Raw genomic sequence first — 24688 nt, 5'->3', positions numbered from 1 at the left:
TTTTCATACAGAAACTTCGATTACTATCAATTACAGAATGTTACGCAGTGGTCCACTCGTTTATTCACCAGTAAGGTAAGAGAAACTGTTTACATTTAATAAAAGTTCCGAGCGCACAAACAAATCCTACTTACCCAGTACTTGTCCAAGCCTCGGGGTGGACAGGTGGGTGTCAAGAATCAAACGAACAGCGTTTTCGGTAAAAATACTTGTTTTTATTACATCGATAGGATAACTCGTTACTGTTATTAGCGAAAAGAAAAAATCACGAGTCGAGTTCGTTACGAAAAAATCGAGTTTGTCGATCCATTGCGACTTGTTCGATACACCTTTACGGTACAGAGCAATGATAAACGGTGACGATGACAATTAATAATACTAAACAATTAATAATCCATAACTTCTCATTGTTTTTGTTTTTCTTAATATTTTTTCACTCTAATCTTCTTTCCTTAGTTCCATTTCATTAGACGAATCACAGAGAGAGAGAATTTAATTTGTAATCTTCCTCGCGTTAACATTATATATTCATTAAACTAAACTTCTGAAATAAAATATATATATGTACGTATATATACATATATATATATATAATATTTGTTCTTTTTCTTCACATATAATCCTTCATTTCTCGTAAAGCAGCAGCAGTTTAACACATTTAGAAGTATCTCGAATATATATAAATTACAAGGGCGCCGGGTAGGTTGGAGAGAGGGGATGAGAGACGTTACAGCTAAGAAAATGTACATTCATAGTTCGCTATTATGTATATATCGTACAATAAAAAAAGCGAATAATTCGTGACAGTTGTTGGTAATGGTGGTAGAAAGGTTTAGGGAAGTAAGGTGGCGATAGTAATAGTAAATGTAGCGGTAGGTTGGTAGTAGTCGCGCATGTAACCGTTTACGGTAGTGGTAAATAGTAATAATAATAATAATAATAATAATAATAATAAATTTTTTAGCTGGTAGTAATTGCGATAGCCCCTATATTGCGAGTACTATGTACAAAAAAAACACGCTAGCAGCGTATCTTTTTTTCCCCCGTTCGGTTCGCTGAAATTATAATTAATCCTTCGAGTCCTTCTATAATAAACGCCATGCACAGAAAATCGTGTACGCACGTGTGTTGTTTAACACTAATATGAACATGTGTCGCCGTGTGTTCTCTGCCTGCTACTTACACATCATCGTTATTTTTTTTTACTTTACTCGTACATTATGGTAGGTCTACTTTACACTCGAAAAAAGGTACAATTACGCACAGTACGTACAATTCGCTCTTTTCTTTTCGTTTGTTTCTCCGCCTGTTCGATCACCGACGATCTCTTCTCGCACATCAGAGTTCTCTTTGCCGACGCGCACCGTCCAATTGCGAAAGAGAAACCGTGGGTGGAGCGTAGACACACACGTTCGAAAATCGTTTTATTCGAAAATAGGTAGTATGTACATCGTGTAAACTGCACTGTCCTCGTGAATTATATTCCTTTAAATCGTCAGCTAAATAAAAATTAAGGGACAGAGACTGACCAGCTAACGCGCATCCTCGTCGATCATGATCGATACTGGGACATACATAATAGTCCTTCGTTTACTGTACAACCTGGTGCATCGAAAGAATATAATCATGATGAACAAAATTTTAATTTAATATTAATGTGTTCATTCGTTCGTAACTTGTTTATTCGACTGAACGGTTGAAGCTCTATTTGTTCAGCGTGAAATATTTTGTTTTGAAGAATTTTAGTGATTATTTAGTAGATAAGGACTCGTTTATCGTTTGTTTGTTGGTTGAAATTTTGCCCATGGTAAATCAGGTTCATCGCACGATGAAGGTTTTCGTTTGAATGATCGACGACGAAGGAACGGCTGTTTGGTCTTGCCTCTGTCCAAATTCATACAACGCACGGAACATAGAGAATACGCATAGAGATAGTTCCCTGAGACTGATTAGAACGATCGAAATCTGTATACGGAGTCAAACGAAACGCGCGAGTCTGGCTTTTGCTAAACAACTGGGTAGAAGTTTGTGACGCTGAAGCTCTCTTTCTCTATTCCAGTGTTTCTTCACCGATGTAAAAGTAAATGGTAATTGATTAAAAGTAGCACTGTTTGGAACAGTTCTTAACTCTACGAATGAGTAACTGAAAAATCATTGGAATAGGCTTGTCAAGATCAACTAATAGCTTTTAAAGCTAAAACTGTTTTGAATAGCAACAATTTTAAAAACTACATATTATTAAACTAAAACTCAGAAATCTTCCGATAAACTTCCATAACTACTTTTGAATATTCAAATAGTTAAGTAATGGAACTACTCTTTATTGACTGAGTACAGAAGAAAATTCGATAGGGAAGTGGTTGACAGTAACCATTAACATCGCATTGACAACACTAGAATTAACAACAATATTATGAAAGAATAAATTTAATTAACAGTAACGTTAACAAGTTACTTCAGATATACATATGCCAATATGATGTTAATAATTGTAATTGACTAATAAACAAAGCGCATTGAATTTTTATTTTGCATAGATTTAAAAATGTCCAATGTTCACATTCATTAAGACCTGTTCTTCTTTAAACCATACCCATATGCCTAGAAGAATTCAGAATCTTCTAAAATGTCCTGCGAACTTACAAAGGTGAAGAACCACTGTTTTATTTCATCCAAACGCTCACGCACCGAAAAACAAGCACACGTATCGCAGAGGTCTAAGTACGTGGATATCGGATCCATCGATGCTTCGCGGAGGAACGTCATTTTCTCGTCGGATAGAAATTCGCTAAACAGTTCCTCCTACTGTATCGATAATCGAACGCGTTCACTGCTAAACGTGCTTACCTTCTGCACCCTACAGATCACACGGAAGTCTGCAACGACGTAAAGTCACCTGGCCAGTGAGTAACCGACTGTTGATCATTTTCTCAAAATTGCTATCGGGATAAAACCCAATGATATCGATTAAATCAAAAGTCATTGTATTTAGCTCCTAATGGGCAATCTAATCAATGAAGGAAATGGTTGTTTAATTGTATGAGGTACGAAATTGCATGAAATATTTGAAAGGGAGCTATGCATTTTTGCCCATTTCTGAAACTAGGGATTACAATCCCAAAAAATCCTTCTTCGTTTAAACAAATCTGGCAGTAAAATAAAAAACGATATATTAAATCGAAAACTGGCCAGACAACCCGCGTTACCGCGATTCCAACAACCGTCCTAATTAGAAACCGATACCGCAAACAATCATCGCGATAACAAAATTTGCTAAAGTCGGTAAAACAACCCTCCGAGAGAAAAGAGAGTCTGACGACTATCCAGAGACGGAAAACTTCGAAGTAGCCGGGACTGGGCAACAGTGAACGCGTCAGTCGCTTCTTCCAAGTTTCGATGCGTAAACGATTACGACTCGATCCTCCCCATCGATCGAGGGTTTCGAGAATCAATCCGCGACCATTTATTGCACGGTGCTCGCACTCTTTCTCTCGATCACTGACGTGTTCTTCGTCCTCGAAATTGCACACCCCAAACAAGAAACAAAACAGAAAACATAAATGCGCCTCTCTTTCGACGACTAATCAACGCTTAGCTTAAAATCTACAACGGTAAAAGGTTTCGTGTATCGTCGACTGGACTCGCTGTCTGGTCGACTTGACTCGCTGCTGGCTAGTACAAAAAAGGGGAGCGGGGTGGAGGTGGGGATAGAACGGAAGATTGGGGAAAGGAAAATAAAACTAACAAGTGGTAACGTGAAAGCCGACGATTGGTTCTCGTTCTCGCGGTGTGGCCTGACCGAACGATCACGATCGATGGATCGGCTCGAGCACACGGTCTCTAGCTCCCTCGGGCGTCGATTGTCCCCACCGAGTCGAGCTTGCGATAAAAAATATTTCTAGCCCCCGAGAACCCCCGCGAGGAGCCTGGGCAACTCATTTCGATCCAGGGTTTAACGTTTAAATATGCTTCGGAAGTATCGGTTACGATTCTTCGGACAGGAACGATTAATGATCGTGCTGCTTCTATCGCCACGGCGGCGAGTCTTCATCTAGAAGCGTTTTATAATTAACAGGGCCCGATAAACCCCTCTGCGGGATATTAATAAAATATCACTGTTCTGCGAGTAGACACGAATGGGAATCATCCCCCAATAAATACTGCTAATATAATCGCGTCACAGTCGCGGTTGTCATCGATTCATCGTCCCCCTGGGTCGCATGGTGGACTCTACCCTAAAATCACTGTACCTTTGCACTGAACGTGGGTCTCTGCGAAACTGTCGGGTCTCTCTGCGTCGTGAAAAGAAACACAGAGACGACGAGGACTAAACATTCGAGCTCCGTGACATCGTCCGCGTCGACGTTCAATCCACGCCAGTCTTGTTACCCTGTCGCGTTCTGGGTTGTCTCTCGCGCTTCGGCGAGACGTTTTTCTCCTTCTTCGGCGAGTCGACGGTCTTCTCCTTCGTTGAGTCGATAGTCTTCTCCTTTGTAGCTGAAGTTGACGGTCTGGCCTGGGGTGACGAGTGCCCCAGCGACGCCTCCTGTCACCTGAGACTGATCAACACCTTCTCCACGCTCAACAAAGACCTCACTTTGTCGTTGTACTTGATCAGGGTCACCTTCGAGCCTCGGACGTTGATCCTCTCCCCGCCACTGAGCAAGTGACAGCAACGGGACTGCTCCAAAAAATCGTGGAGCTTCAGCTCTCGCATCACGTCGCGATGAGCGATCGCTGGCGGACCCGCCTGCGCTTTAGGGTTCACCTGACGTAGCAACGCGTCCCTGCTCTTCACCCTAAGGGCCGCCATAAGGTCCTGGAGGAGCACCCACTTGTCAGGGTCGTTGTTTAGCGAGAACAGCACGGGCAGGTTCACGTCGCTCAACTCTATCTCAACTTCGTCTAAATCTGGCTCGGGATTGTCCATCGGGGGGTCGTCTAAGGGGTTGTGACCCGTCTCTTCTAGGTCTGGAAGGGAAGTCGAGGGGTGTGTCAGGCTTTGAAGCTGGTTTCATTTATTTTTAGTATGTATTGTGTAATGCAGTGTTTTTTCTTCAATCTTAATTGCAGTACACTTTTGTAGACTACTCAAAAATACTTACCGAAAATTGAAGAGGGGCCACCAAAGGACCACGGCGTGCTGGTCCTGCCCTGAATGTCATCCAGATGTTGCTCAAGGATCGAATAGGCATCAGTGTCAGCGGCCAGCATCAGTGGGGTCTGTCCAGAATACGTAGCCAACAGGGGGTCAGCGCCGTAGGAAAGTAGTAGACGCACGAGTTCTGTAGCACCGTTCTCCGCCGCCTCGTGAAGTGGCCTAAGAACAAGATAGTCCGTTCTTTAATATTTTTAACCGCACTTCCTACGTTTCAGATAATTAACTCTGGACTGGCGGACTCAATTACCGTATTCCACCGTTAGCGCTCTCACTGGCATTCGCCCCGTAAGCGAGCAGCAGTTTCGCTATTTCAAGATGGCCCTTGGAACATGCTTCGTGAAGCGGCGTGTATCCTGCGTTGTCCTTTGGACTAGGTGCGTTGTTCAGCTTCTCCAAGCAGTACGCCGTAACATCCTGTAAAAAGAATACAGAAGCTCGGTTTTGATTTTGCTTTCACCTCTGTTGTAATTGATCAGGTCTGAGTAGAAGACAAGTCTTAACAACACACAATCAGGAAGCAAACGTCTCACCGTGTAACCAAGTCTGGCAGCGCGATGCAGCATCGTCTCCCCCACGCCTTTCTTGATCACCCAAGTCCTGATTTCCGACTGAATGTCTGCAACGCATTCCGGGCTGGGCCTCGACAACACTTGCTAAAATGTACACACTCCGTGACAATTTGTAAATGTCTCAACACAACATCAACCACACCGAACAATTACAACTTACCCTCTTCCTCTCCTTAGGCAACGACTCGTCCTTCTTCAACGGTTTCTTCTTCTTCCGAATGTAGTCGAATCCCGAGCGAAACTTTCTCCGACTGGTGCGAAGCTTAAGCTTCTTTTTGTTAGGAACTTCCGACTCGTTGGTCTCGTCGTCGAGCTCGTTGTTCTCCGCCTCTTGAGCGTCGTTCGTTTCCTCCTGGACGACCTCGTCCTCCACCTCCGTCTTCAAGCGCTGGAGCTTCTTCTCGGCCAAAGACTTGAGCAAATCTTTCCGTCTCTTCGCGATCAGCAGGTGGCGTTTGGAGTTAAGGATTGCTTTGTGACTCCTGAGAATCCCTGCGTTCTTCAAGCGCGACACCACCTTCTGCTTCAACGACCTCGCCTTGCCCAAGGTGTTCTGGGGCGTCTCGTTCTGCGAATCGTCGTCTTGAGAAGTGTCGTCGTGATTCTGCATAGGCGGAGCTGAGGCTGGTCTGTCCTCGCCGAAGACCTCCCTGATTGTCGCTTGTTTCTTCAGAACTCGCGTCTCCGTTCTGGTTCTGCTCTTCAGGACCAGCGTGGAGAATTCATTGGGCAACGCGTGGTTGTTCTTGAACGTGTCTCTGAAGTTGTTCACGGTCTCTTTGCGGAAGTAACCGAGAAGGAACGAGTCCGTTACTTTGATGGGCTTTATAGTCTTGTTGTCCTTCACCGGAGACTTGCCCTTGGGCTGCTTCGTGGTTTCCAGCAGGGGCGTCAAGCTTGGCGTGGGGAGCAGCTCCGGTTCATTGCTGCCTTTTGGAAGCACCTTTCCTCCTTTGTCCGCCTTCTCCTTCTGCTTCTTCTTCTGCTCCTTCTTGCTAGTCCCGACTCTTTGCGCCAGGACGTCCACGATGGAACTGCTCTCCAACTTAACGTACTTGAGGGGTTTCGGTGGACACGAGATCGTTGTGGAAGAGGTGGCCTCCTCGTCGTCGATCTTGCTCCCAGGCAGACTGTAGTTGGACTCCGCGTCGCTGTCCACGAGCTTCTTTCTGCTCAAGCAGACGTCAGAGCTGTCCATCGACACGGACAGAGCTGGAGAGCCTGGGTCCAAGTCTGGCAATGAGGTAGACAGCCTGTGAAACCTCGAGGGTTTCGACACAGTGATCAGTCTAGGTGGCATCCTCAGAGATTTCTTATACACGTATACTTCCTCCTCCCAGCCAGGCCTGAAGTCGCTACCATCCCCAAAAAGGGGCTTGGGTTTGCCTTTCTGGGATGAGGCAGTCTTCGAAGTGGAACCCTTGGTCTCCTTCTCTGGCTTAGGTTTGTGCGGCGTGGTGTCTCTCGATCGCAGCTTCATCCCTTCAGCCTCTGTGCCGTTATTATTCGTACGCTTCCTGGCTCGTAGCCTGTCAGCCACGGAGGAACCATGACCAAACTCTGCGCTGCCTTCGCTCTCCTCGCTGGACGACTCGCTACCACTGGACGACTGCAGTTTAATTCTGCTTCCTCGACGGACCCTCCTCTTCCTGCATATGATCTCTTCCTCGCAATCGCTGTCCTCCTTCTTTATCTTCTTCTGCGCCCGCCTAATCAGCGGGACCTCATCGGAATCGTCGCTCGAGATCTTGTCGTCCTCGTCCTTCGTAACCTCTGGCTCCGCTTCCGGCTCTGCTTTAACCTCGACTTTGATCTCCTTCTCCTCGCCACTGTCCTCATCTTCCTCCTCTTCCTCCTCCTCTTTACTCGTTTCAGGTAACTCTTCTTTAACGTCCAGTGGCGATCCAACGTCCTCCAGCTCCTTCTTGATGTCCTCAGGCTTGATCTGCGACGTGTTGGCGTCCGACTCCTTGCTGCTATCGTTGCCATCGTCCTCCAGCTTCGACGTCACCGTGCAGCTGCTCTTCTTCTTGCGACCCCGCTTCCTCATCGCGTCTCCAGTACGCAACTGCTCCATAAACCTGTCGCACGTCGTAGACCAGAACGTGTCCACCTCGGTGATCTTGTCGTTTTCCTGAAGACAATCGACAGAACGATTTTTTTTCACTTGCTACACAGGCAGTCGAACTCTAACCGTGTGTCTACTAAGATGTGTAAGATGTCTACTTGGCTCCTGTGTGTCTAGCGATATCTACTCTCTCCATTCGTCTCTTAGAAAAATTTACATCCACCCGACGCCTAGCGTAACCTGCGGCTACGTCTACAGTTCGTGAGCTTAGGCGTGCTTACCTTTAGTTCTATTTTCACGAGGTCCGACGAGGAGGTCATACCCATGCACATTGCATCGTTCAGTGGCACAGGTGGTTGCACTTTGGACAGCTGTTTTCTGTCCCTCCTCATCTCTTCGAGTGTCTGCCGCTCTAAAACCGGCATCTCGCCCTCGGAGTCGCTTTCTCTGAAGTCGAACACCGACGTCTCCGAGGAGCTGCGGAATCCGCTGGCACGCGCTGGCACTGTGGACGCGATCGCGGGCGCAGGTGCCGGCACGGGGACGGTCGCAGCAACCGGCATGTTCTCTTCTTCCGTCCTCGAGAATAACCGTCTTCGGGGCGGCAGGCAGGCGACCTTCTCGCGCGTTAACTTTGGCGGACTGCCCGCCGACGAGCCCGACTGCGGCGTGGACGTCGAAGCGCTGTCTAGCTCTACGAAAGGAAATTAGGTGGGCGATTAAAATGGGTCATTCGCAAAAGTGGAAGTCGCAAAGGTTAATTTGATTAAAGTGGTTTTGTTGTATAGGTCCTTAATTTTATTTAGGCTCTTTTGAGTTGAGAGATTTCAAGCTCGTTTAAGTGGATTTGAAACGAAATATTTTGTGTATGTTGGATGTAAAAATATCTTGAAATCTGCATAGAAAATTAACTTGAAAAATACATCACACAATACCTTCCACAATGCACCTTATAAACCAATAAATATTAAGAGAGCTGCCTCTGAATATTAGTATATATCTCAACCAGTTACAGAACCACAATTTATGGATGCGTAAATGATCTACCTTTAGGTGTCGATGTCGCATCCAGAGAGGAAAGAGTGGTCGATTTCATCGTGAACTGGCCGGTGCCCACCTAAGATAAACACAGAAAGCCACGTATTAAATTCTTGTTTCCAAGTATCGAGCCACGGGCGACGTCTCCGCCGTTCACCTGTTTCAGTTCCGCCTTGGTTCTGATTTTTGCGGCTAATATGGCGGCGAGGCCGTCGTCTTTGTCACGGTGAATCTGATTCTCGGCTCCTCGGGGTCCCAGGAGTGCTTCCTTGCCAGGTAGCGTGGCGGATGAATTTACTCTCGAGCCGTACAAGCTACGGGGGGCCTCGTGAGTGATCGAGTCAACTGCTCGCGGCACATGGAACTTGTAATGGGGTGGCGTGTTGCTATTCCGTTCCAGCAGGCTCGCCGCCGTGAATGGTGACAGGTTGTGTCTTCCGATATTTGTTTTCGGCTCGACCGGCGCAACAACCTTAGGGAATAGAGAACGGAGAGACGTTAGTCTGAGAAATTGACTATTCCAGCCGCTGAGCCAGCGAAACGCTTCCGATCGCTATTCTGAACCCCTTGACGAGGGCATGGACCTTTCATACTTAATATTGTAATCGTTCGTGTGTAAAGCAGCCTAAGTATTTTAACCATTTAGAAATAGGATCTAATGAAAACTGTAGGGACTACATTGTGTGCTGAAATAAGAAAGTAAAAGGAGGAAGGACACAAACACGTATCTACTGCGATACATGTTCGAAAAAAATATTTGTGCGCATAGGCGACTGTTTGATGAAATATCAGATTATAGAAAATTTTAAAATATAAAATTGAAATTATCAATACAATGTTGCAAACGAATCTTCATGCGTATTTTACTTTCCCACGAAATGCTTTTAACACTTCCCGTTCAAGGAGACATTCATGCGTCAGTGTATCCCATCTGCAGAGTGTTAACAATGCGTGTGTAAGATCCGAAAAATATGGAAACATACCTTATTCTGGAAACTCTGTTGGCTGTGATTGGCGAGGATGGGCTGCTGGCTATTCATCTGCTCCTCCCTCTGCTGTTTGCTCTCCAGGCTATTCCTCAGCAAACTGAGGACCCGTTTATCGGCTCCGGTGTTGCTCGGTGGTTCCGTGGGCTGACTCGCCGAGGTGGGACCAGATACTGCCTTCTGACTCTGGCGATAATTCGCGTAAGCGGACTGACTGGTGCTGAGCTGTTGCGGCAACGAGTGGACGTTAGTCGGCTTGGCGATCATCGGATGACCGTAGGGCGACGAGCTGTGGGTAACTTTTGGCTCCGCGTAGCTTCTCTTATCACAGTAGGCTTGTTGATACCTCGACGACTCGGACGAGGAGTAGCCGCTGTCGGATCTCTGCTCGTAGGTGTTGGGCGCAACCAGGGTGCCGTTGGGCAGGGGAGCGGGAAGATTCATCTCTTGCCTCTTCTGCTGCTCGTAGTGTGCCTTGGCGGTGGAGAGCCTCTGTTGGATCCAGGTGTCGAGTCTGGGTTGTTTGTGCGGCACTCCCGCTCCGTAAATGGCGTCCCCAGGCCTCTTGGACAACGCTCGATCCCTCTGGGGCGGCGGCTGACCGAACTTGCTTCTACTGTCCATGTAATACTTCGACTCGGACGGGTAGTCTTGGAGTGGCAGACCGCTGGGACCTATCCTGGTCGGGTCGACCATCTGCGGGGGATACCTGGACGTCCTGGACGCCGCGATATCGCTAGCCGTTTGGTAAGAGGAGGACGGGGCAGGCGGAGGCGGTGCCGGCGCGGTAACGGCGTCGTACACCTGCGTCGTGGGCAGTGAAGTCTTTTTAAACGTGGACATGTGGGGCAGTGGAACGGTATTATTAGGATGCTGAGAGGAAAGGGACTGCGGGGGCGGGGCGTACAGCTGCTGCGTCGAGCTCCTCCGTTGCAGAGTATTCTCGGGCGGTTGGCTGTGATGGTGACGCAGTGGCGCGGACTTGAAATCCGGCAAAAAGTCGACCTTCGGGGCGCAAACGGTTTGAGGGGTTGACGCGCGGATACCGGAGGTATGGTGTGACCTGACGTTGGTGTTACTCGACAATCTATTGTCGAAGCCAGGATACGTTTGCGGTGGAGGTTGCACGGGAGGTAGCATCGTTCTGGAGCCATTGCTTCTCGAGGACATCACGGTGGAACTGCTGACGTGCTTCTCGGTCATGATCATCTCGATGTCGTCCTGGGCGGTCGAGTCGGCGGAGGTCTTCACCGTCTTCACGGACAGGTCCAAGGGGGACTCTCTCTTCCGAATCCCGTTGGTCTGAGGAGGTGGGGTCGCCATCGCGGAAGCCACCGTGGATTGCACCGTCGAGACGAACGAGTTTTGATGAGGATACTCCTTGTAACCGTAATCGTCGCTGGCCCTAACAGGTTGATGATGGTAGGAGGATCCTCCCGTGCGACTTGCATCCCAAGACTGATAGGCGTGCATCGTGGTGGGTGGAACGGAAGATCTCGCGGTGACACCGATGGAGGTCACCGTGGTGCTGCTGGACGAGTTGCTCCCTTGATGACTGGGTGCCATTGTCGTCGCGTAGGTCGGATAGCTTGGTTGGCCAGCGTATCTGCTGTACGAGGAACTGGTGACCGTGGTCGTCCTTCCGTTCACCGGCATGGTATGATTCGCGGCGGACGGTGTCGCTGGGTACTCGCCGACCCTTTGTGGGGTCGCCATCGAGGACACGGGTGGCGTTCCCACGGGTACTTTGCTCGCCGCCGAGTAGGCGCGTTGTCGATGCATCGGTTGCGCTTTACTCGCGGGTTCTCGCCTGTTGGAATGATAGGACGAGAGCGCGGCGATGGGCGGAAGGTTGTGCGTGTTGGTGTTTCGCTGAACGGACGTCAGCTGGGATCGATAGGAGCTGTACGGGACCTCCATCGAGGCTCTCTTCGAATCGACGCCGTTGTACGTCACCGGTTTGCTCTGTTGATAGCCAGGACCGTTGGTGCTTCCCGTTCCGGAGCAAATCGACTGAGGTGGGCCCGGCATCTGGATCTGCTGCGCGTAGGACTGGCTTTGAGATCGAGCGCTCTGCGAGTAATAGTTTGCTTGCGTGTGCGGCGGTGGCGGTGGCGGCGGCGGTTGAGGATTCTTTTGGAAGGAATGATACGAAGACTGTGGCGGCAGCGCGTACGGATTGGTGGCGTAGGTGGTTGGTTGATAGTGCTGCGACGTTATGGGAAGGCTGAACGAGTGTGAGGTGGAGGTGGCCGGGGGTGGAGGCGGATAAGTCGGCGAGTGCGGCTGGAAGCTGGCGTGCGGAGAGGGAGCGTGATGGGGAGACGCGTGAGGATTGTGCAGGGTGGACACGTGAGGAGATTGTCTGTGCGGTGACGGAGCGGCGTGATGAGGAGGATCGTGGGGCGAGGCGACGGGATGATAGCCGGTCAACGCCGGAGGCGGTGGCATCTGATTAGAGGACGAGGAAGAGGACGCCGCTGGTGTCCCGTGAACGACCATCCGACCACTGTACGAGTTAGCCCCGATCGAATGGGGTGACGCGTTTATTCGACTAGAAAGCTGCTGCTGATGCTGCATCTGAGCGGATTGCTGCTGTTGCGAGCGGCCGACGGTACCTGCGGACGGCAGGTGCGACGAGGGAATGTGCGCAGGAAGATTCTGCGACGACGACGACGACGACGACGACGACGACGACGAGGACGACGACGACGAAGGAATGTGACTCAGGCTACCCACGTGCCGCGGGCTGCACGGGTTCATCGACGAACAGGACGGTGACGAGGAGACGCGCGACGAGTGCGAGCGTTCCGCGTGCGACCTGTCCGAGGTATTGCTCGACGAGCTGGGTCGACCCTGCGACGGATGCTGAATCGCGCGATAGCTCTGGGGCGAGGGTGATCCGTAAATCGACGAGTTCGTCGGCGGGGGCGCGCTCCCACCGTAGGAACTCGGTACCCTCTGCTCCTGGACGTGTCCTTGGCTGGAGACAGCGCTTACGTTGGGCTGTTCCGCGGGCGTTGCTCTCGTCGCGGGTTGAACGCTTCCCGACGACGTCGCGCTTACGTTGGCTGACTGATAGACCGAGTTCTGGGCGAACGGGGCCGAGGCGCTCTTCGTGATGTCGGGATGATGGTAACGGGGGTAGTATTGATTCCTCTGTGCTACGACCGACGGGTTCGATTGCGATTGTCGATCGGTGGCAGTTTGATAGGTCGTTTGGTGCGACGAGGCGAGTATTTCCGCGGTGGAGAAGGACGTTCTGGAGACGGTGTTCAGCTGCTGGTAAACCGGACCCGGGGACACCGGCTGCTGGAGCGGTTGCATCTGGTGCAAGTGAGAGCTCCCCTCGGCAACCGTCGTCGTCGGTTGCGAGTGGTGCTGGTGATCGTTGGACGACTGCTTCTGGGAATAGTTGGACGCGACGGACGATCGACCGCTCGATGGCTGCATCTCCGTTAACGTGATGGTATTGGACGACGACGAGCTCGCCTCCATGGTGGAGGCTTCATCTGGCCTCGTGTCGGGAACTTCGACTCTGGTCGGTTGAGGAGGATAGGGTTCGACGGATGGGCTCCAGTAGGTGTTGGAACTGGCCCCGCTGTTGTCCACCGACGACGACCTGGCATCGCCGGGATAACGAGCCGTTTCCTGATCGTTTCCGTTGCTGCTCGAAGTCGATTGCGACGGTAGCGATAGTGGCGGTGGTGCTGGCGGTGCTGGCGGTGCTGGTGACGAAGGAGCCACGGATGAGGCGATGCCATGATCGTGAGAGCCCGATGTGGACGAGGTGGAACTCGTTGACGTCGCGAGATTGTGATCCGCTGACACGGTCGCGCCACCTGTACTCGGCACGGGCAGACCCTGGAAGTACTGGCGAGCCCCCTCTAATAAGTTCGTGAAGCTCACATCCATGTCACGCCGACTGGTGATCTGAAATCAGAAGGAAACTACGGATATCAACACTGAACATTTCGCCTCCAACAATCAAAATCATTCCAGCGCACTTCAATTGACAACAAATCGCCCAATCATGCTAGAAACCCCTAAACTCCAGAAACCGATTTGTTGATCATTTACAGAGGCGTAAGGCTCCTCGAATCGCGATCAACTCGGCGGGAAACAGCTTGCACGAGAGATCGACTAGCCGGAGCAAACCGTGGATCCAATGTCGGAAATTTATACGAATCTCGGGAAGCCAACGACTCGCGCAGTCATCGTGATTCACCTTTTCTCGATCCCTCCCGCCCCCCCACGACTCGACGACGAGGCGGGGAATCCCATCAAGTATCGCACGACTCGATCGAGCCGCTTCCTCGATATCGAAGAGCGCCGGGAGATCTTTATCCCGACGGAACAGCCACTCCAGGTGCGATCGTTATCGATTATCAGGGATAAGGAGAGACAGCGACGGCTCGATCGTGTCGTGGCTCATTGAGACGTGCAACGAGCCCACCGTCTGCGTGAACGGGAGAAGCGTCGCATGGGAGACAACCGCCCCCGCACCACCGCCATTGAACCACCGTCACAGGGTACAGGTAGGTGGCAGAACGTCGGTGGAAGCGGTAGGCGAGAATCAATATCGCGCACCCTTGCAGACCGTGCAACCTGAGGGGTTGGTTTGGTCCCCTCGCCAGTCAAAGGCCCTTCTCGAACCGACAACCACCGCACTATTCCTCCCCGTCCTTCGTCCGACTTCCTTGCCTCTTCGTTCCGTTCCGTTTCGTTCTGTTCCATTTTACCAGGTTTCTATGTACAGGGTGGATACTAAACCTGGGGAACCCAGGGTCAAGGGTTCACGTTGAGAAGAGAGCTAACTGATTCGAGGTTTACATCATTTGAGAATCTTATTATAATAAAAATGAATTTCGGAAAATGAAATTTAAGAAATAGATTTTTTTATTTTGGTCTCAGTAGACCCCCTTCCATGTTGTATCCACCACTATCAGAGTAGTGGTCAATAGAAGATGTGAATGTAATAGGAAAAGGGGAATTTTTGGAAAGATTATAGACTCCCAAAAATAAACTCTTAACCCTCCACAACCTAACCCACAAAATTATTTAACTCTTTTGAATATACTTGGAATAATTGAGACACCATTACAGTCACAAGAACGTAAACATCCTATACTAAATCTTGAATCAATTCCACTTAAAAATCTGCAGACTTAGTTCTGTTAATTCTGATGTTTCGTTAGGTTACACCCTGTATGTACGAACGTGCGGCGGTGAGGTTAACTGGAATTCTCACGATTTTGGGTATGGCAGGCCATTCGATAACGCTCCACGGCCAGGCAATAAATATCCCAGCCAAAGCAGTGGCCGATGTGTTTCGTGGGACGGGGTTTCGGGGGGCTCAAGCTGGACGGAATCGCGAATAAGGACGCTTTACTGGTCGAATCCAGCTGAAACGCGAGGAGATAACGCGATAAGATTTGTGATAAATACCGATGTTTTATTGGGGCCGATTGGCACGCAGAATTTGATTTGTTTGCTCGAACTTCTTTAGGATCGCACGATAAAAAAAGGGGCTTATCCTGGGAGCGAATTGGCCTGTGAAAAGGAACACTCGTTTTCCATATTTAATAAGAAATAATTCTTCAATAAATTACAAATTTAAGCATTTGCCGTTTGAGTTATAAATATCCTTCTACGGAGTAAATATCAGGGTTCTTTATTATTTGGATTTATACCTGCAGCTCTTAAACTTCGCGAAGCTACATCTTACGTTACTTCACAACACAGACTTCCTCGATTATAATACACGTTTACAGCGCTCCGTCAGCGGCCTTATTCTAGCGACAATAAGCTAGCTCATTTCCGCTGTCCAAAGAAGACAACTCATTTCCGCTTTCATTAACCCTCCATCGCATAATGTGGCCGAGCGGGAACTCAAGAAAAACGATTTCTATAAATTTCGCGGAGAGTATTTTACAGGATTTGCGTATGACATTTCCTTATGGACATTTCTGACAGCTCCGCAGTCTTATAAATAATATCACCCTTTACGGATAAAATACGGCAGAGGATTAAATCATCGATTGTCGAGTTCTTGGTTTGTAGTAAGAAATATTACTTATTATATAGCGAGAAAATCCTTTAAATAAGTAGAAGTACAGTATGTTTGTCTTCTTCAACCCTCGGTCGTTCATCACGCTTGATAGAGCGATATACTACTTATTATTATAATGAACAGCTCGTTTATCGAATAATTCCAGCGATAGCAGTCGATTTATCAGATATATATATTCCCTAATCTCCAACCAGAAAATATCGTGCTTTAATTGGATAAGCACACGGATGGCAGAGGGAAGCGGATACTCAAAAGGGAGGCAGCAAACCCCTCTCGATTCTTGGACGTTCGGTCAATCTGATTCCCCCATCGCTCAGACGGTCTCCGGAGAAATCAGACCTTCCGGGAATTCTCGCTTGTTGAATTCGATAAAGGGTCTCTGGAAATCCATCACCCCTGCAATATACCTATTCATTCGTCGACCTGCACCATCGAAAGAGAGTCCCCGTGATTCCAGGATAATCTCTTCCCACAACCGTTCCGATCTAACTGGGTCATCTAGTTTCTGTTCACGCTCTTGCCATCATCCTACCTTACAGAACCAACGACAAGCAACCTAGATCATTTTGGTCGTCGAATTTCAACTACATGAGCCGCTCACTGCACGAATCGATTAACTCCACCAGTCGCATAAACATTGTGACATTACTGACGATTATTATTTGGCTATTCTTTCTGCAACGAACGAATTTCTACCTTTTCTGACTGCTGCGATCTACATCTCGATAAGAAACAGTATTAGCATACATCCTTTACACATATTTTTATATACGTATTTCCAAGAGTTTCGATTCATTTACAACCTCCAAAAGACTTTCCAAGGAAGAATTTCCTGTTCAATTTCTCGTCGCAAACTCGGAACGGGCGAATATGATATTTGATCGTCGGGGTTTCCCGACGGAAGGTTTCGAATTTTTCCAGAGACTCCCGCGACTTTTCACGTTCGTCGGATTCCTGGGTCTTCTTCCACTTGGAAGGTTCCGACCACTCGAGGTTACCGCGATGCTTGCCGGAAGATTTAGAGAGTAGGAAGATCGCCTGCTTAACTTCCCGCTGTGAACTTGGAGCGTTTCAACGTACCATTTGCTTTTCGTAACTTCGCAGTTCCAAAGATTTTGAACTCCACGCGAGTTTCGGTGCTCGCGATATCCTTGAAATTCTCGCAACTTCGAGAATTCGGACCCTCTGAGATTTCCAAAGATATTGTTACTAGTCTGGACGCTGGCACGAGACTTGAGATTTCATTTCGACCCTGTTACAAATTTGCAATTTCCTTCGTGTACAGAAAAATTCATTGGCAATTTCCTTTGCAATCGGAAATTTATGTAACGGTTTGGCGAGTTGGCAAAGGGTGTGGGACTTTAAGAAATCGCGTTTCTTAGAAATGTTCAAAAGATGAGAATTATTACAGCGAAAATAGGGAAAAATATATGCAAATCATACATGCAATCATTTAATTTGCTACTTTTGATACTGAAAAGATCAAGAATCTCACGTGACATATCCAGATATTCTTGATATCAATGAAAACATAATTAAATGTACACCAACTCAATGATAAGTCTTCTACAGCTTCTAATATGTTTGTAATATCTACGTCCATAAAAATCGACGTCTGCAAACAAAACGCTGATCTTGACGAGTGCAAGACGTCTCTATCGAGAGGTTCTCCAGGTATCGAACGATGAATACAAACGACGGTAGCCAGAATTTGGAGGCAGAGCCGAAGATTGCCGGTCGGGATAATCCTGCGGCGCTCGATTAAAAGCCGCGGCGCATCGGTCCGGCAACGGAACGTGGCGGAAGTACGCGAGGGAGCCGAGTAACGCTTTAAGCCGGGTTAAGCCGAGGCTTAAATGGCCGCCACGCGGCGAGAACTGGTTCGCTCGGGGCCGCTAGACGCCGAGGAACATACGTCTTCGCCAACTTTTTGCCCGAGTACATGCTCCGAATCCGATGAACAAGGAAGTCGAACCGAAATACGTTTCCTTTGCTTCGCGATTCTCTCCTCACCCGGTCTCCAGCTGCGTCACCGCGGCGAGGTTCCATCGCCCAGCGGTGACGCATCGAATAAAGTTGCATATTCTCAACTGGCAATTTCTTAAGCGATTCTTGCAACCTCATGAATTTACCGGAGGTCTCTGTAGATGACTTCCTTAAATTCAAGATTGATATTATTGGTATGAAGTTTTGTACTCGAGGTCAAGAGGGGGCTCTCGTGGGTGGATCAATTTGTATCGATGAAAGGCTAAGTTTACTTTTAACGTGAGTTGCGTATAGTCTCTACTATTTCTGGTTGATTGAGACGAGACTTTGGTTGATCTTCGTGTTCTGGTGGAAAGTGCATACTACTTGATTCGCGGATATATTGGCTGTAATTATTATTAATCCTTCTAAAGCGCCCTTCTAAAAGACGATTCTGTGAATGAGTCGACAAAGCTGAATCGCATAATAGCACCCTCCGAGAAACAAGATACTCCGAGTCCCTCGTTATCCGACACTTAACCGCGAAAGAGCTCGAAGAAATGCTGGTTGGCGTCCGTTTATCGGAGCTCTTGCGATAAGAATCCCTATCGGATCCTAATTTCATCCGACCCGTGGCTACCGTCCCTCGCGAAATACGCCCAACGGAGTTTACGTCGAGTAGACAAATCCGGTTGGTACACATGGAATTCCCTATACAGGATCAGCATTAGCTCGATCGAGCCCGTTTGGCAGTCCACCAATCAAAGCACTTTCCCAGCCAAACTCGCCCCCGTGGTGTCCGATGCGGCACCGTCAAAGGAACTGGGAGTCGCGGCCAGGCGTGCGGCAACGTTCCAAAGAAGCCCCCGAATCTTTGATCATCCTAACAACGCTTTTTCAGACTATTCGTAGTTCGAACCCTCGTTCGGTCACGAGCAATAAAACTAATGCGGGCGCGCGAGAGACTTGTGTGCACAGGCTCGTGTGTGGGTGGCGGTGCAGACAGGGCTGAAACCTGGACGAGGAGGAAGCGGATAGACGGATAGACGAAGAGGAACTGGAAAGGCGGAGGGACGGGGCTCGACTGACCCACTCCATCCTCGTCGTGGCATCCACTCTCATCCGTTCTCGCAACAAACGCATCCGTTCCTCAAACAAGCCCCTACCACGGCAGCCCGACACCCTCTGCCACTTCACGGTCGTTCGCACCGCACCACCGTCTCTCACACCTACAATCGACTGCCAACACCCCCGCACACCGTTTCCCTGTGTCCTAGCCTATCCTACGCTCTCGTGGAACCGCCGACAACCCTCGTCGGCGAAATGTTAATCCTCCGACTGTCTTCGGGACCAGGAGCACCGAGTGCACATGGCTTCCATTTTCCCAGCGATGAGAAAAGAGGTTGGTTCGTTAGGAGATCGATCTGATGGCGTGTTGTAAGAGTGGTGCAAACACCGGAGGGGTGAGTCTTATTTTTCTGCATTCCTGTCGTAAAGCTAGTCCGAGTGACGGGAATAGAGACAAGAATTATTAGAGAATTTATCACTTCAACTCTGAAAGTATAGTCATGTCTTTCATCAATCAGAACACCAAAAGTAAAGAGTTATCGCAATTCATTGGAGGTTTCCTCCAGGCTGGTACACCCGTCGATAAGAGTGACATAGGAAACCTTGAAGCCCGGTCTCAGAAGCCTGGAATTGAGATTCCATAGGCCAATGCCGGATTCTACTGTTTCCAGAGTCCAAGCCCCTCGTTAAAGAGTTAAACACTTACCATGGCCCACAAGTGAAAACTTTGTGACGGGAATAAAGTTATATAACCAAACAAATCGATCCTAATAGTTCCAGACTTTGTCCTCTTCGAAACGCCCCCGACCAAGAAAAATGACGGATCGTGAATCTGATCACAGGTTACTTCGATATGCATTGGAATTCGATTTCATCCTCTTTCTTCCCCATATGCGATTCTAATCCCAGTTCGTACAATTCCTCAACAGCGAGGGTGAAACTCTCTCCGTGGGCAATAAATTTCGGGAGTAACCGTTGGCGAAGGATCCGACGAAAATACGTGAAGAATTACGATCGAGGATCGTATCTCTAGGAAATATAATCTCAGGGAAACGGATGCAATCGATGGTGATGCAATTGCGTAAGATGGATAGACACGAATCCTGCAAATTCGCAGCTTTCCAATGGTAGTTCATTCAACCAGCTCTTCTCCCGGACTGTCGTAACCTTTCCGACGTCGATTTGTCAATTTAAACGCTCGAGGGAGAAAGGAGAGTAAACGATGCTCGATTTTTGGAAACCTTCCGGAGCATCGTTTCGTCGAGCCGCTTTAGGTTTGCCGTCCTATGGCTCTGACGAGCGAACTTTCCGATCGATCCTCGGCCACTCGTTCTTTGTTACCGCCACGTGTACCCTGCAAGGTAACCAATTATTAACCTGTTACTTTGAAACTTTCGCGATGATACTCTAAATGTGAAATAAAATTGCAGTTGCGTTCGTTTTATTTATAATCTTCTCGATCACCCAGCGGGTAGTTAACTCGACGTACTCGCTGCGGGGTTAGTTTACAATAGGAAGTATAAGAAGGACAATAACTCGCTAAAGAATGATACTGGATTGATTCGAACCTACACCACTATTAAACTAAAATGTACACATACAAACTTTTGGGATATTTCTTTTAGATTCCCCATTTTTTCGCTTAATGTTTGCACGCACAGGTGTAACTATTAAAAAATAAAGCGTGAGGTTAATTCGATGCAGAGCTATTATACTCTGCTGTTAAAAAATAAATTATGAAATTAGTTCCCTGCAGAGTCCCTTCTGGGGCCACTGATTAATTTAGAGACGAGAGGGATCGGCATCAAGACTATCGATAAATTCTCTTATCCAACTTTAAAATCGTAAGCTGATCTATGAGAGATGGCTCGTCTTCGGCGATTAACTGCGGTGTAAATCGTCGGTTGAAACGCGAACTGGGCAAGCTCGGTGTTCGCAATCATTATTCAAGATCACCCGTTGTCCATTAAACCCGGACCGAGGGTGTTTCGTAATGGGGCTTTCGTAACGACTTTCCTAGATACGACAACGGTAATATTTCATAATACGCCCAGTTGCGAACAATTTCCCCGGGGGCTGTAAAAATATGGTGCAAGCGAGTAGATAGATGGATAGATATCGCCGGGACTGTTCAACCGGCAAGCCGGAATAAGGTCAAGGAAGCCAAACGCGAGAAAAAAGCCGATGATCAAAGCGAACCAACCACTGGGAACGCTGCAATCTGGCGAAGGAACGAACAGAATCTCGGTAAATGAAGTTTAACGAACACCGACGTCGCGTAAGCGTGAAAAGGTCTCCTCGAGTGTTAACAGGGAAACAGTCCCCCCCCCCCCCCCCCAACCACTGACAATCGACCATTTCTTCCGAAACCTTTGTACCAAATAGTTCTTACAGTAATGTTACACGAGCACGCTCTTTTATCGACGGACGTTCGCATCGTAGGGGTACCAGGAGCTTATTAAATCGCGGATGAAAGACTGTCGAGTATAGAAAGAACAAAGCTTGTTGAAAAAATAAATGCATTTTTATATATTCCATTCTTAACAAGGATTTACCTTGAGAAAACTTCGCATAAAAACAAACCTAAAAATAAACTTCGCTACGCGTTATAACAGAGCCAGCAAGGTGTTTTATGAACCTGACTAAAGCCCCTCGGAGGAGGTCATCGTAAACTACCTTCTGCAATAATTATCGGCGTAGCTGGCGAACGTTGAATGTCGACTCGTTTTCTAAACCATTCGATCGTGACTAATCGAGCACCGACTAATTTACGCGTAGGAAGTCTATCGGTCGCCGGTATCATGGGAATCGATGCGTAGGCAGCACGCTGGAAACAGGAATCTGTTAAATGGATTATGTACTTTGTTAGACCTGGAACGACGGGTATCGTGAGATACGGTGGCGCGCGGGTAAACGATACGCGTATTCGACGAGACGCTACCCAAGACAAACACAACAATGGAAAATTCAGTTTTGCTCCAGACATTGTGTGGGTGGTTTCACGACGGTTTCGGCGGTCGTGTTATCGTTTCGCGCAAATATTGCGGGGCGACCGAGACACGCGCAGGACGAACTGGCTCGTATCGGAGATAGGCGAAATTATACGGGCGAAATAGTCTGGTTTGGATATGAATTTTCCAGGGGGAATAAAAGGTAAACAACTGGTTCATAAAATTGGAATTTTCGAGAAAATTGTTGGGGATACCGCGGAAGGAAAACCTCTCTGTTTTGACGATGTCAACATGGAACGAAATATGTGGCTGTAATATTTTAAATTAGCAGCAGTATGTGTTAAATAGTTATTCAATGATATGTCTTCATAAATATATGGATGTTTATTAGATTCACACGTGTGTCCAAGTATGTAATTAATATTAAGTCAACATTTCATGCATACGTGTACTTCTGTAAGTCTCTTCAGCAGTATTAAGAAATTTGATTCTGCAACATGATGTATATAAATTCTAAAAATGCAAGAATACCAAGATTTACGATATAATAAACATAAAACAGAAAAATATTTGAGTTTTTCAATTCCAGGTCTACGGATAGAGATGAACATGTGGAAGTCTGATCGAATAAATAGTTAATACGTTCCGGTTAGTATTGATCGAGGACTGATTCGACGCAGATAAGCGAACGATCTTTCACTGTAAGGTTCGATAGCGTTAGAGCAACGGAGCGGAGCGTTGATTAATATTCGACGCGACGCCTTGCCACGTCGTACACCTGCCTCGAATGCTAATTGACTTCTTGTTTGAGACTTTGCGTGATACTGCTTGGTCGGCGGAGAAAAGAGGTACGTGGAAATTCTAGTCAGAGTAAGAGGAATTTTAACTCTACCTTTCTTTAGTTTGTTTAATTGCTAATATATGTATAGTCGCATTATAGCTTCTTGTTTGACACCTATGGCGTAATGACGTATCACTTGTTCTATACCCGTCCTAGTTTGCACGCCGATCGAAACAGCGAATCGGAAACTGCAGGAAGGAACGTGTTGGGCTCGTATCAGTTCCTGCGTGGAAACGTGCCAAAACGTTTATCGGGACAAACGGGAGAAAATCGAGAGTTCGCTGCAAGTTCTCTGATATTTCGCTAATGAAAATACACCGAAACGTGCAACATTGTAATCGAAATTCGAAGAATAATCCAAAAGCAGAGAGAATATAGAAAAACATATTAAAAAGTCCTACAAATGTAGAAAATGAAGACCAGTGCCGCGTTGCCTTAGAAACAAACTTTAATTTATTTAGATTTGACCTCAGACGTACATTAAAAATTCAAAATAGAACGACAACGTTTAATTTTTAAACTTTCCAGCGACTCCACGTTTTCCCTAAAATTGTCCGAGACACCTTCTCTACCCGAGCACTTGCGAAAGTGCCGAGAGATACTCTGTCGCGAAGAATTTCACAAATCTGTCCGAAGGAGACGAGGAAAGTTTCCTTAACGGGATTACCACCCCCGCGTTGGCCACGCAGACTGGCTCGGAGAGGCTCGTAGACAGGAAGTCGTCGAAGGGTGTCGCAATCAGGATGGTCGAGCGCGTAAGTCGACGTTAGGACAGCCTCGAGGAACCCTGTGATTCATCGAGGCGTGAATTCGCACGCCTTGGCGTACGCGTCAGGACACGGTGCGGCGAGCTACGTCTGCTGACGTAACAATCGAAAGAACCAAGCGCTGGGAACGGTTCCGATTGATCGACTGCTTGGAAACGGATGCCCAAAGACCATGCTGCGAGATATCTCGAGTTTATCATCGAGTCGTGACGCTCGACTTTCCCCTTAGAGGATGAAAAAGTTTGTTGGCGATGCTTGTTTTCGAACAGGGGGTGCATGATCGATAACCTGAATTATTGATGTTGTTAGTTTGATCGTAATGTCCATGTCATTGCAACGTTCTCTATTTTTGTTTAGTTTCTCATTATCGGACATTATTATTCGAGCTCGTTTAATAATGCATCTAAGATTGAGTTTCAAAACAGGATTATTAATTGAATATTCCGTGTTAGCGTATATGCATGTAATTCCCCGATGTGAATATTTAATTCAGCTTTCCACTACTCGTTAAATAAAAATACAAAATTTGAAACGTTCGATCCAACAAATAAATAAATGACTGTATGCAATTCGTCGCCTGTTACTCCAATCAATTTCACCTTCTCCTCCAAGAAATACAAAGTGGCCCCACTGGGTGCCAAGGTGGCTCCCGCGGAGGATCCTTGGTCTTTGAGCGATAAAAACGTAACTCGAGCTGGCAAACCAAAAGGAAACGACGAGTCGCCAGTAAAACATCGCGACGGCACCCGACAGCGACGAAATTCTCGTCTCCATCGCCGGCGCAATTGGGCTGGAAGGGTTTACATGCAATTTACTGGCACGGAAGCACCTGCAGAAAGTGCTTTAAACGGCGAACAAATGCGCGCGGTTCGCATAAAACTCCCTTTTATGGAGGTCACGCTTCTCATCGTGCACACTCACACGCTGGAAACCGTATAAGGAGCTTTTTCGAGGGCTTTGTGAGTGCCACGGAATCAAACAGCAACGCGCTCGAAGCTTTTCTGATGCTTTCGCGGGGACTTTTAATTACGTACGAACTTCCAGAGCTTTCGTTCGCCCCGTTCTCTTTTTTTCGCTCCTTCTCTCTACCGCGGACCCGACCACTTTTTTGTTTCGTTGACTCTGTTCCCTGTCTTTCTCCGTGGCTATTTCGCTTGGAAAGGAATAAAAGTCGAGCTCTCTCACCCGAGGCTTGACGGAG

At 47.8% G+C, this 24688-nt stretch overlaps 1 protein-coding gene across 3 annotated transcripts in view; it reads right to left on the bottom strand.

Moving 5' to 3' along the window:
- Nucleotides 1-1449: 1449 nt before the first annotated feature.
- LOC128872908 (mucin-5AC-like) overlaps nucleotides 1450-24688 on the bottom strand; it is a 291111-nt gene continuing 267872 nt past the window's right edge. For all 3 annotated transcript variants that reach the window (XM_054116074.1, XM_054116073.1, XM_054116075.1), the window contains exons 4-12: nucleotides 9820-13755; nucleotides 8994-9308; nucleotides 8846-8915; nucleotides 8080-8492; nucleotides 5891-7864; nucleotides 5692-5814; nucleotides 5409-5575; nucleotides 5106-5320; nucleotides 1450-4971 (exon numbers count right to left, since the gene is read on the bottom strand). In XM_054116074.1, the coding sequence (XP_053972049.1) occupies nucleotides 4550-4971; nucleotides 5106-5320; nucleotides 5409-5575; nucleotides 5692-5814; nucleotides 5891-7864; nucleotides 8080-8492; nucleotides 8846-8915; nucleotides 8994-9308; nucleotides 9820-13737 (7617 nt within the window). In that variant the 5' untranslated portion in view covers nucleotides 13738-13755 and the 3' untranslated portion in view covers nucleotides 1450-4549. The remainder of the gene's footprint in view (nucleotides 4972-5105; nucleotides 5321-5408; nucleotides 5576-5691; nucleotides 5815-5890; nucleotides 7865-8079; nucleotides 8493-8845; nucleotides 8916-8993; nucleotides 9309-9819; nucleotides 13756-24688) is intronic.

Source organism: Hylaeus volcanicus, chromosome 2, assembly GCF_026283585.1.
Source record: "Hylaeus volcanicus isolate JK05 chromosome 2, UHH_iyHylVolc1.0_haploid, whole genome shotgun sequence".
NCBI lineage: Eukaryota > Metazoa > Arthropoda > Insecta > Hymenoptera > Colletidae > Hylaeus > Hylaeus volcanicus.
This window is presented reverse-complemented; position numbering and strand designations above follow the sequence as displayed.